This window comes from Kogia breviceps, chromosome 3 (assembly GCF_026419965.1).
Source record: "Kogia breviceps isolate mKogBre1 chromosome 3, mKogBre1 haplotype 1, whole genome shotgun sequence".
NCBI lineage: Eukaryota > Metazoa > Chordata > Mammalia > Artiodactyla > Physeteridae > Kogia > Kogia breviceps.
In genome coordinates this window covers 142256936-142269004 of record NC_081312.1, presented here as the reverse complement: position 1 = coordinate 142269004, position 12069 = coordinate 142256936, and the positions used below count along the sequence as shown (strand labels likewise).

At 44.9% G+C, this 12069-nt stretch overlaps 1 protein-coding gene across 2 annotated transcripts in view; it reads right to left on the bottom strand.

The window, feature by feature from the left end:
* Positions 1–1133: 1133 nt before the first annotated feature.
* MYO1E (myosin IE) overlaps positions 1134–12069 on the bottom strand; it is a 214987-nt gene continuing 204051 nt past the window's right edge. For both annotated transcript variants that reach the window (XM_059056186.2, XM_059056187.2), the window contains 2 exons: positions 6935–7104; positions 1134–2224 (listed from right to left, as the gene is read on the bottom strand). In XM_059056186.2, coding sequence (XP_058912169.1) covers positions 2148–2224; positions 6935–7104 — 247 coding nt within the window. In that variant the 3' untranslated portion in view covers positions 1134–2147. The remainder of the gene's footprint in view (positions 2225–6934; positions 7105–12069) is intronic.

Sequence of the window (12069 nt, the reverse complement as noted above, 5' to 3'; positions counted from 1 at the left end):
CTGGCTGGATCCAGAGATGAGAGGAAACCAATGTTTAAGTCTTCTTCATCTATAAACATTAATTCAGTTACCTATTTGGGCAACATCTGTTAAGCACTTACTTGAGTATGGCCCTGGGCAAGCCATGTGGGAGCTGGGACAGGGGCTCATGGTAACACAGAAATGCGGTTTGGGTGGTCCTGCCTGTGAGAAAGCAGCCTGCACCTTGAGTCTGCTCAAGGGGAGTCCATGATGCTCCTCAGTTGAATTCTGGTTCTGTCTCCTTCCTCCAACTCAGTGAGCCCAGGAATGTGAAATTGAAAGTCCCTTGTAAAATACAGAGACTGTTAGTGTCCATAGAATTACCTTTCCTTATGTCATCACATTATGGCTTTATTTTCCTCTTAGGTGGTCACAAAATGGAACTGAAACATACTTTAAACTTTGTTTATTGTTAGCAAGTGAAGTTTGCTCTCTGTACTTGGAGTAAAGCAGAATTATTTACTTTGCTCCAAATTCAGATATGTTTTTCCCCTAATATGTAATCCCTGATAATTTTTTTCCCATGGACTTGGGGATCCTGAAATGGCAAGAGGTGTGTGTGTGGTCAAATCCTACTTTCCCAGGAGGTTAAGAATGGCTGAGGGCAACTGGGAGAAGGAGAGGTTAAGAAGTGATGGTACCCCTATGACCATTTCCTTATTGATGGACATGACAATGTTTCCAACTTTTCACTACTACTGCAATAAACACTGCCTTGGTGTGCTAGGGCTGCCTTAATTAAGTACTGCAGACTGGGTGGCTTACCAGCAGAAATTTAGTGCCTTACCATTGCAGAGGGTGGAAGTCCAACATGCAGGAGTTGGCAGGAATGGTTTCCTCTGAGGGCTTTGAGGATCTGTTCCAAGCCCCCTCCCTTGGCTTGCAGGTGGCTGACTCTTTACCTCATCTTCTCCTTCTCTGTGTGTTGATTGATCTGTGTCCAAATCTCTTTTTATCAGGATACCAGTTGTACTGGATTAGGGCCCTCACTAATGACCCCATTTAAACTTGATTACCTCTGTAAAGACCCTATTTCCAAGTAAGGTGCTAGGGGTTAGGACTTCAACATACCTTCTCTTGTGGCAGTGGACACAATCCAAGCCAGACAGATGTCATGAAAGAACAAGGTGGTTCACTGATTCCTTTATTTATTTAGGAGGTAGGGGGAGGAGACACAGGGTGGGGGGCAGCAGAGGAAAATTACCTACAGGAGAGGGTTGGGAAGGGTTTGCAGGGACTGAGCTAGAAAGCAGTAACACTGATTCTATAGTTGAAAAGGAGTAGTGCACAACCTGTTAAGTACCTGGTGTGAGTTTTGTAATAAATCCTATCTTATGAATAAGTACAGTGGAATACTACTTAGTACATTCATACATGTTTCTATCATCTTGAGATTTTTTATATATACAGTATATGATCTGTTTTTATAAATGTACAGCTTGAAAAAAAGAGATCCTTCTTGTAATAGGTACAGCATTAAACACAAAAACCAACATGGGCCAGCCACATTCCAACTGAAGACCCAGAGAAAGCCTGGCCAACAGCCCAGCCTCAGCCCCTGCAGCCCAGCAAAGTGTAAACCAGCACCCACTGCACCTGCGGGCTTAGCGGGCCCTTGACATTTGCACGGGAAGTGCCCGCTCACGCCAAGCCCCACCTGCAGAGAGTGGGTCTTCCCTGAGGGAAGGTGGCCGAGGAATGTGTACGTCAGGTAATGAAAAGAGGGATGAAAGAAATGTGCTCTTCAACTAAAGGCACTTGTCAGTGGCCACCTACAGCCATTCCCTGGGCCTGGTGAGTGAGCAGGTGCTATTTTGTTAGAGTCAGCAAGGTCTGAGTGGACCTTACCTGTCCTCTCACCAGGTTTAAATAGAATAAATAAATCTGAGTGGGTGCTTGGTTTTCCCTCCGGGGTTCCTATGAAGAGGCTACCTTTTAGGATCATTTATGGGGTGACACTCCCTGTCCCCAGCCCAGCTTTTGGAAGTCCTCCATGGGCAAGATGCCAGAATAGCTCCAGGCCTTGCAGAAGCAATTGCTCACTATGGATCAGGAGAGCCCCCAAATGTCCCCTCCCCTGTCTGTGCCTGAAGTTCCTTCGTCCTGTGCATCAGAGTCTCTGTGCCTCAGATCTTGGTCACGTAGTTGTTGGGGAACAGGCCCTGCTTGCCTCGTAGCCGCCCGGTCCACCAGCCAGAAGGATCTGCAGGGACACAGATGGTGGAGGTGACGGTGAGCAAGGCTTTCTGCCCAGGCCAGATGCACTGTGCTCATGTGGGTGCATCCCACGGGCAAAGGGCTCCATCCATGTTCTTTCCCTCCGTAATTTTAATGAAAATTATACATGCAGATGTGCCACTCAGGCCCCGTTCCAGAAGAACCTGCTGCCCAGATGTGAAATTTTGCTGCCAGTCTCCAGCTCTCGGCTCTATGGGATCTGCCCTGCCTTTGAGACATTGCTTCTCTCGGGGCCTAAGCCTTCCAGCCTCCCCAGCGAGCAGTCCCGGCTCTGGAGCAGCTGCTGGGCCGGCAGACTGTGAGGTCGCCTTGTGGTCAGATGGCTCTAATCCTGCTTTCCCCCCTTTCTTTCACAGTGGCTATTCCCCCAATGCATCTTTCACACTCCTCACTCCACCTCACAGCCTTTCTGGGAGAACTGATCTGCAACACTTCACCGTAATTACTTCCCACCTTAATCCCAGTCCCTTCAGCAGTAATTTGGTATATATTTTTCTGTGATTATAAACACACACATTCATTTTAAACAGGCCATTCTATACCTTACTTTTCTGCATCTTGCTTTTCAATACTCAATAATCTTTCCATGACTATCTCATTTTTTAAACAGCTGCATTGTATACCAAATTTTATATAACATTCCCTTATTGAGGGACATTTGTTCCCCAATTTTTCATAGTTAATGCAATAAATGTCCATACATATATCTTTATGCCCACGTGCAAGTAGTTCTATAGGATAGATTCTTGGATCAAAGAATATGCACCTTCTAGTGTCCTTTGTAAGAAAATCTATTTTTTGTAATAGCTAATACTTTCATGTGTACTTGCAAAAGTACAAAAGGATAAACAGTGAAAACAGCTACCCAGATCCTTTTCTTTGAGGGCAAGCAGTATTACCTATTTCTTGCACTTTCTTCCAGAGATATTTCATGTCTATAAAGGCATTTATTCAAACAAACAAAAACTCTTTTGTACACAAGTGATAGCATACTACATGTTCTGTACTTTTTAAACCTTAATAATACACACTACAGATCATTTCATATCTGTATATAAAGAGCTTCTGTATTCTATAGCTGCTTATATTCCACTGTTCATATCATTTGCCTGTTTTTCTACTGGTTGCTGGTCTCTTATCTTGTTGATTAGGAGTTCTTTATATACTAGTGAATCTGTCACATGAATTACAAATATCCCTCTTCCAATTTTTATTAAATTTTTATGACATTTTAATATTTGAGCAGTTGAATCAGATGATGATTTTACAGCTTCTTAGTTTTCTATCACTTTTAGAAATCCTTTCCCACACTGACAGTATGAAAAAAGAAAACTCTTCTATACTTACTTCTAGGACTTTTATGTTTCTTTTATGCATGTAAATTTATTTGGGACTTATCTTGGGGGAAGGGGGTTAATATATAAATCCAAAGTAATCATTTTGATTACTTTGGATTTTACAATTTTGATAAATACTGTTAAATTTCCTTCCCCAAAGTCTATTCCAGCAGTAAATAGTGAAAGGAGGTACCTATTTCCCTGACTAACCAAAGATATTACACTCCACACTTTATTTGCAATGACAAAATCCAGAAAGTTCTGAAAATTAAGTTTTCTGTAACTCATTTCATGGGAAAACTTGACCTGAACTGACATGGGCTTGTTTATGATGTCTCTTTCCACTGTATGTGAATTCTCTTAGGTTCCACAGCAGAAATACTGAGGCTGATCTAAGCTGTTTCCCTGGGACCTGCAAGGGGTGTTACATACTATAAAAAAAAAGCTCCCATCTCTGATTTCTGAAACTCAAGTTAGCTCGAAGGATTTGGATTAGGGAATGTGAACTCTCACTTTTTTGTTGTTTTTTGGCCTCATCTTGCAGCTTGCGGGATCTTAGTTCCCAGACCAGGGATTGAACCTGGGGCCCGGGCAGTGAAAGCACCAACTCCTAACCACTGGACTGCCAGGGAAGTCCCTCTCATATTTTAATCTTTGCTGATATCACAGGTGAAATGCTTTGCTTTGCACTTACCTGATGGTTAAGGAGGCTCTGCTGTGCACTGATTGCCTCAATAGCCTTTGTCCACTTTTGGGCTGGATTATTTGTATTATTTACATGGAAGAGCTATTATATATGTAAAACATTTTTGCCTAGTCTGTTTTCCATAATTTAATTTTATTCCCAGTGCTATTCCCATATAGGTTTTAATTTAGCCTTTTTATGAGGTTAAATCCCATATGGTTTTTGAGTTTGACATCTTCCACAGGAAGACTTTTCTAACCCAAAGATTAATATAATATTCGAGGTTTCCTTCTAAGACTTCTGTAATTTAATTATATAGTTTTAATTAATTATTTATTATTAACAATTTATTTTATTTATGCCTTTAATTTATCTGATATTTATTTTGTATATGAGGCAGAGATCAAACTTTATTTTTTTTCACAATGGAAAGTAATTGTCTATCCTTTTCCCTGATTTCAAATGCCACATTTATCATTTATTAAATACCTGTGCACACAAGGGTCTGCTTCTGAATACTATTCTATCCTTTGTATCTATATGTCAATTCCTGCACTCACACCACACTGTTTAAATTACAGCGATAATTTATAGCACGTTTTGAAAACTTTTAGGACTCTACATTTTACACAAATATATGTTTTAATTATATCCAGTACGTTATTTCCTGAAAATTTTGAAAATATTGAGAAGTGAAAAGAAAGTAATAAAGTTCAACACTTAAAGTGACCACTTTAACATTTTCTATTTTTAAAAATGTTTTTTTAGGGCTTCCCTGGTGGCGCAGTGGTTGAGAATCCGCCTGCTGATGCAGGGGACACGGGTTCGTGCCCTGATCCGGGAAGATCCCACATGCCGCGGAGTGGCTGGGCCCGTGAGCCATGGCCACTGAGCCTGCGCGTCCGGAGCCTGTGCTTCGCAACGGGAGAGGCCACAACAGTGAGAGGCCCGCGTACCACACACAAAAAAAAGTTTTTTTAGAAAACATTTTTCTATTCCATGTGTTTTATATTTTTACAAAAATGAGACTGTAGTCCAGTCGCTAACCTAATTTTTTCCTTTTCTCCATGATTTTTTTTTTTTGTGGTACACGGGCCTATTACTGCTGTGGCCTCTCCCGTTGCAGAGCACAGGCTCCGGACGCGCAGGCTCAGCAGCCATGGCTCACGGGCCCAGCCGCTCCGCGGCATGTGGGATCTTCCCAGACCGGGGCACGAACCCGTGTCCCCTGCATCGGCAGGCGGACTCTCAACCACTGCGCCACCAGGGAAGCCCCATGAACATTTTTCCATTTCAATAATGTATGTACTTTTACATCATTATCTTTATTAACATAAAAAATTTTTTTTGCATCAAAGTTCACTGAATGGATATAGCAAAGCTTATTAAACTAATCCTTGTCACTGGATATTAGGTCATTTCCCATATTTTTGCTGAACAAAGCTGGTGATAAAAATCCTGTTTGTATTACTAAGAGTTTATTTCAACACTTTTTTTACTCCAACTTTTGAAGGAGGATACTAAATGACTTAAAATATTAACACCTGTAGAAAACCAGATTGGCTAAGGGAGATAAAAAGAGCACCCAGAGAACATTTAGGAGGAGGTTGGTCTGGGGACCTTGAATTCTCCCGGGAGTGAGCCCAGGTGACTCCTGGAACTGCCCTTGGCGACCTCTTCCCGAAAGCTAGCCCTGCCACGGGCCACTGTCCACTCAGGTCGTTCTTAGTCTGCTCATACACCTTGGATGGCTCTACTCTGTCTTGACAACTTGTCTTGAGCCTGACATCCAGGGCCTCTAGGACCAGGCCACTCTGGCTTCATCTCATCCCCCATGACATCTCCTCGGGGGTTCTGCACCTGGGTTGAGTGTTGGCTCATTTTCCCAAAAGGACCCACTTTTTCTAGCCTCCATGGCTCCTCTCTCTGTCAGTCTTCCCATCCCTCACCACAAATGCCATTTCATTCATGGGGCTTTTTCTAACATCCTAAGTTAAGAGTTATCTTTGTTTTTTATGCTTCCATAAGGAATAATGTTTGCTTATATGTATATTATATTCTAACTTATCTTCTTTACCAAATTAATAAAGTATTCAGCCAAGCCCACAGACCACTTTTATAATGGATGTTACAAGTTGTCTCCCTGGCTTCCATTCCATCTCCCTTCATTAGGAGGAGCCCATGAAATCTGGGTGGGAGAGGCCTAATTCCCGTTACCTCAGGCAGTCCCTGCCAGGTCTAACCCACTTGGGGTACAGCCTTTGCTTTGCTACAGAGATTGATTCAGGGATGGGCACATGACCAATTTGGTCCAATCTGAGGGAAAGCTGGGACTTTTGTCCAATGGCTAAGAGAAGTTTCAGAGGTAAAGTGGATTTCGGAGATGGTTTGATCTGTTGGCCTGGAACTGATGCAGCCTTTTTGCTACCATGAGGAAAAACAGCCTGAGGAGGGAACAGATACAAAGAAGAGGGCAGAGCTGAAAGAAGTATTTTTTAAAAATGAAGCTGGAGTCTTGATCAGCCTGAAACCTGACCTACCTCTGCAAGTTTCAGTGACAGGAGCCCATAAATTCCTTTCACATTTATACTAGTTTTTATAGGAATATAACCGTAAGCTTTTTGGAGGCTGTCCCAGCCAGCCATGCACTTACCTTCTTTGATAATATCGATAATGTCATTGGCATTGAAGCTGAGTTCGTCTGTGTCCTGAGCATCATAGGCATACAGAGCCTTGCACTGTGGCACCTGAGGCTTGGGCTTGGGCTGGGGCTTGGGTCTGCCCCCTGCTGGGGGAGGCCGGCTGGTTGTTTGTCTCCGGACCCTGTGGAAAGAGTGGAGGCAGGTGTGAAGGGACCCAACAGAAGGCAGCATCACCACATGGTAGTTTGGAGCATGGGGCCAGCACTGGCCAGCTCAAGTTCAAGTCCAGCTCTATCCTTAGAAGGACATGTCACTTCCTAAACTTTCTCGGAGAGTAAAACACCCTCCCTGACAGGCTCATTGCAAAAGCATGTAGCTAGCTCTTCATAAACATTAGCCTCTGTTGCTGTGTCCCCCAGGATAGAAGGAAATGTGGAAAAGACACATATTCCTACCAAAGTTTATAAAACATATTTATACATCTAAATGATAATGAAACAAATAGTCATGTATCTATCCCCCTCCCTCAACTGTGGAAACAGAACTTTGCCATAGAAGCCTGCAGGTGCCTCTCCTCAACTGCGATCCCTCCCAGAATGAACCCCTAGCTTGCATTTTGTATTAATAATTCTGCTTTGCTTTGTAGTTTTACCAGGCACATAAGTATCCCTAAACGATACCTGTAGTTTGTCTGTTTTTTAACTATATGAAATGAATCACATGCTACTATCACTTGCTCCATTTTTTTTTTTTTTTTCCAGCCACACTGCATGGCTTTGGGGATCTTAGTTCCCTGACCAGGGATTGAACCCCGGGCCACGGCACTGAAAGCACTGAGTCCTAACCACTGGACCACCAGGGAATCCCCTCACTCGCTCCATTTTTGAGATGAACACTGTTGATGCATGTAGTTTGATTCATTCATTCTCATTGCTTTATACTTACTATTCCATTGCATGAAGATGTCACAATTTACTTATCCAGTCCATTGTTGATGGTCATTTGGGATGATTTCCAATTTCATTACAAAAAAATGCTGCTATGAATGTTCTTGTGCAAAAGTTATCCAAAGTAATTTCTCAACATCAGCACTACTGACACTTTGGGCGGATAGATAATCCTTTGCTGCGGAGGCTGTCCTGTGCGCTGTAGGGTGTTAAGCAACATCCCTCGCCTTTACCCCTGGGATGCCAGTAGCACCTCCTCTCCCTGGTCATGATTATCAAAAATATCTCCAGCTTGAGACCCTAATCCAGGTCTTCTAGCTTTAAATGTATTCTTTCTACAAACTGTGCAGCCTCCAGTCACCATTCATACATTGTCTCAAAGGCATGTAACTCTAGGTTGGTCCTAGTTAGTGAGATCTTTAAACATATCTGGAACAACCATTTATTAAATATGTTCATGAAAAGCATTTAGAGAATGCATTTAGGAAATAGAAATATAGCAAACAGTCCTCCTCCCCCTTAGCTTAAGGACTAACCAAAGTGAAGCCTACATTCATTCGATTACGAAAGAAACTTAAGATTTCTTCTAAGAGGGCCTGGGCTGAACTCAACATTGTGGGGCTGGCTGTTACGTCTGGCTGGGCCTGTTAACACCTGTGGGAGGAGGGAGGAAAAGGGAGGGTATTTCCTGGGGCTTGAGTTCTGGAAGGAAAAAGCACACCCAGTTTTGAGCTGTGCTCTAAAGAGGCCGGAGCCTCACTGTCCTTGCTGAGCTCCTGTGATAGATAATAGATGCTGCTGGCTGCTGATGAGCAAGTCGGGTCACGAGGGGGTTGGCTGGGGGTGAGGGGTTACTGGCTGCTAGCTGTCCCCAGCTGCATAGGAGGGAGCAAACCCCAAGGTAACTCAGGCTCCACTCTTCTCGGATCAACCCCGTCCCCACCTTCCCACCCCCACCAGACGCTTTCTTTCATAGAAGAGGAAAGGCATTGTATAGATCATTAGCATTACATCATTTCCTTCCTAGTCTATTGGAAATCCCCATTCCCTGCTTGGGAAGTGCTTGCTTCTCTGAAAGCTGGCTGGACAAGCAGGTTTTTAATTAAGCAAGCTATATATTAGGGATGTGTCAGCATGTGGTTAATAAGAGCCATTAGCCTGGATACCAGAAGTCATCCGATTTCCCAGTAACAAGGAATGGAGGGGCTGAGGCTGTGGTGTGTGCATTAGAACACCCTGGGAGGGAGGAAGCCTCCACTCTGGCAGTTCCAGGGAACAGGGTTGGGAGGGTACGTGCACATATGCACACGTGTGTGTGTGCAGGCTTACGTGTGTGCATACACATTCACTCATCACATGTTCATAGATGAAGAGTTGGCCTCTCTTATGTCCAGGGGAGAATACAGGTTGATGGGGTGTCTGGAGCCCAAGAGTATTGGGACTTAGGTGCATTCTCTGGGCAGGGGGGCCTCTTAGCATGGAGGCAAAGCTGGATGAACCTCGGAAAAGAAGGGCCATCCTGCCTGCAGCCTTCCCGGGAGTCTCCCTGCTTGCTCCTCTGCCCTTCTGCCTCCATCTTTGATGGAGGTCACCCAGTTCCTTCCCCTTCATGTCTTTCCTGCCAGTTGCTTCCTTTCGAGGCTCCCTGAACATCACCCCAGCTCAGCATTTATTAGTTTACCTCACCCTCCACTGAAAATCCTTCTAACAGCTTCTCTCTCCTCTTGGCCTACAAAGTCCCTGTCAGGTGTGGCACTGTTGGCTCCCAGCCTCCCATCCTGCTGCAGGCCACACTGGCATCTTCCTACCTTTCTTCATGGAAGTCTCACCCCTGGTTGGGGTTAGGACCCCTGTCCACATACTCCTAGCCTACATCATATTTGCTGGTGACAAATATACTTTCCCCCTAAGATCAGAACAAAACACAGGTGTTAGCTCACCACTTCTGTTCAATACCCACTGGAAGCTCTAGCCAGAGCCATTAGTCAAGAAAAATAAAAGTCATACAGATTAGAAAAGAAGTGAAAATACCTCTATTTGCAGATGAGATGATCTTGCACATAGAAAATCCTAAGGAATACACTAAAAAAACCCCTATTAGAATAAAAAGATTCAGCAAGATTACAGAACACAAGATCAATATATAAAAATTATCTGGGGACTTCCCTGGTGGCATGGTGGTTAAGAATCCTCCTGCCAATGCAGGGGACACGGGTTCGATCCCTGGTCCGAGAAGATCCCACATGCTGTGGAGAAACTAAGCCTGTGTGCCACAACTACTGAAGTCCACGTGCTCTAGGGCCTGCATGCCGCAACTACTGAGCCTGTGTGCTGCAACTACCGAAGCCTGCATGCCTAGAGCCCATGCTCCGCAACAAAGGGAAGCCAGTGCAATGAAGCCCGCGCACCACAACCAAGAGTAGCCTCCACTCGCTGCAATTAGAGAAAGCCCATGTGCAGCAACGAAGACCCAACAAAGCCAAAATATAAATAATAAAAAATCAGCTCTATTTCTATGCACTAGCAATGAACAATTCAGAAATGCAATTGAGAAAACAATTTCATTTACAATACACAAAGAGAAAATAATACTTAGGAGTAAATTTAACAAAAGAAGGATGATCCTATTTATATGAAATGTCTGGAAAAGGCTTATCTATGCTGACAGAAAGTAGATTAGTGGTTGCCTAGGGCCGGGAGATGGGGGAATGACTGCTAAGGGAAAGATGGGTTCTTTTTGGGATAACGAAAATCTTCCTAAGTTAGATTTTGATGATGGTTGCACAACTCTGTGACTATACTAAAAGCTGTTGAACTGTACTTTTTTTTTGGCTGCACCATGAGGCATATGGGATCTTAGTTCCCCGACACGGGATCGAACCTGTGCCCCCTGCAGTGGAAGTGCAGAGCCTTAACCGCTGGACCACGAGGGAAGTCCCTGTTGAATTGTATTGTACTTTGAATGGGTTGATTTTATGGTATGTAAATTATATCTCAAAAAAGCTGCTTTAAAAAAAAGAAAGTAAATTGCACGGGCCTCTTTGGGCTCTGAAGTGCACTCCTGATACCCAGAGTGAGTTCAGCCAGCTTGTACGCAAACAGCTGCTCAGTGTCCCACCCAGGATCCGGGACATAGTGGAGGAGAGGATGGAGGTGAGGGGACCATTTACAAACCTGTGTGAACAGAGCCGCTTCATGGTCTTTGATCCTAAGGCATCGGAGCCTACTTCCTCAGTAAAACCAATCAAAGTAAAACTTCAGGGATTCCTGGGGGATTGGGGTTCCCATGTACAGTAAACTCTCGGCAACAGTTGGCTTGATTGTCCCTGGACAACTGCTACCATGCAGTGTAAAGTCATCTGGTCATTTATCCCTTGGCTGAATGGGGCTCTCAGCACTCCACAGTTGGGAGAGGGGACCCCAGGTAGCTTTGAGATGGGGTGTTGTTTGCTGGGGAGTAGAGTGTGGACTGGGGGACTGTGTTTGATGGGGAATGGACGTGGAGGTGGAGAACAGCTCTGCATTTTGCATCAGGAAAGGGGCTGCTTAGGCAATCCCGAGGTAACCACTGTCTGGCTTTTTCCTTTTTAAATGTCCTCGGTAACCGGGAAAGGGTACAAGTGCTCCAGTAGGGCAGCACCTTCGCAAAGTGAGCCAGTTAGAGCAGAGCCCTCCTTCTCACTGGTCACTCCTGCCTCATTCTCACATCTAAGCATGTCCCCACTCTTCTTCTGAGTGTTGACAGATGGGGTGTGGTCTGGGAACCCCTGCCTGGAGCTCTGGGCAAGGTGCTGTGCTGGGCATTTTCAGATGTTGCCTCATTCAACCTCACAACAATTCCCGCGAAATGACTGACCTAGGTTCCTGGAATTTCCTGCTGGCTTCATCAGTGGATGGCACAATGCATATGCAGCTCCCAGAGCTCCAGACACACTTACCTTTCTGGCCCCGTGGTCTGGCCACGCTCCCCACCCGCTGACCCCCGCTGCTAACTCCTGCTCGGCCTTTGGGTCTTGTTTCACCCCGGGCAGCATCTTCTGGTAGCCTGCACCTGCTCAGAGCAGGGAGGGGGTCAATGCAGTGGGACAGGGGCCCGTACCAGCTGACTCCCCGGCAGGGCAGTAGATCCCATGGGGGCGGCTGTTCTCACCACCGTAGACCCTGGTCCTGGCACCAGGCCCAGGAAGACTGTGTGGCCT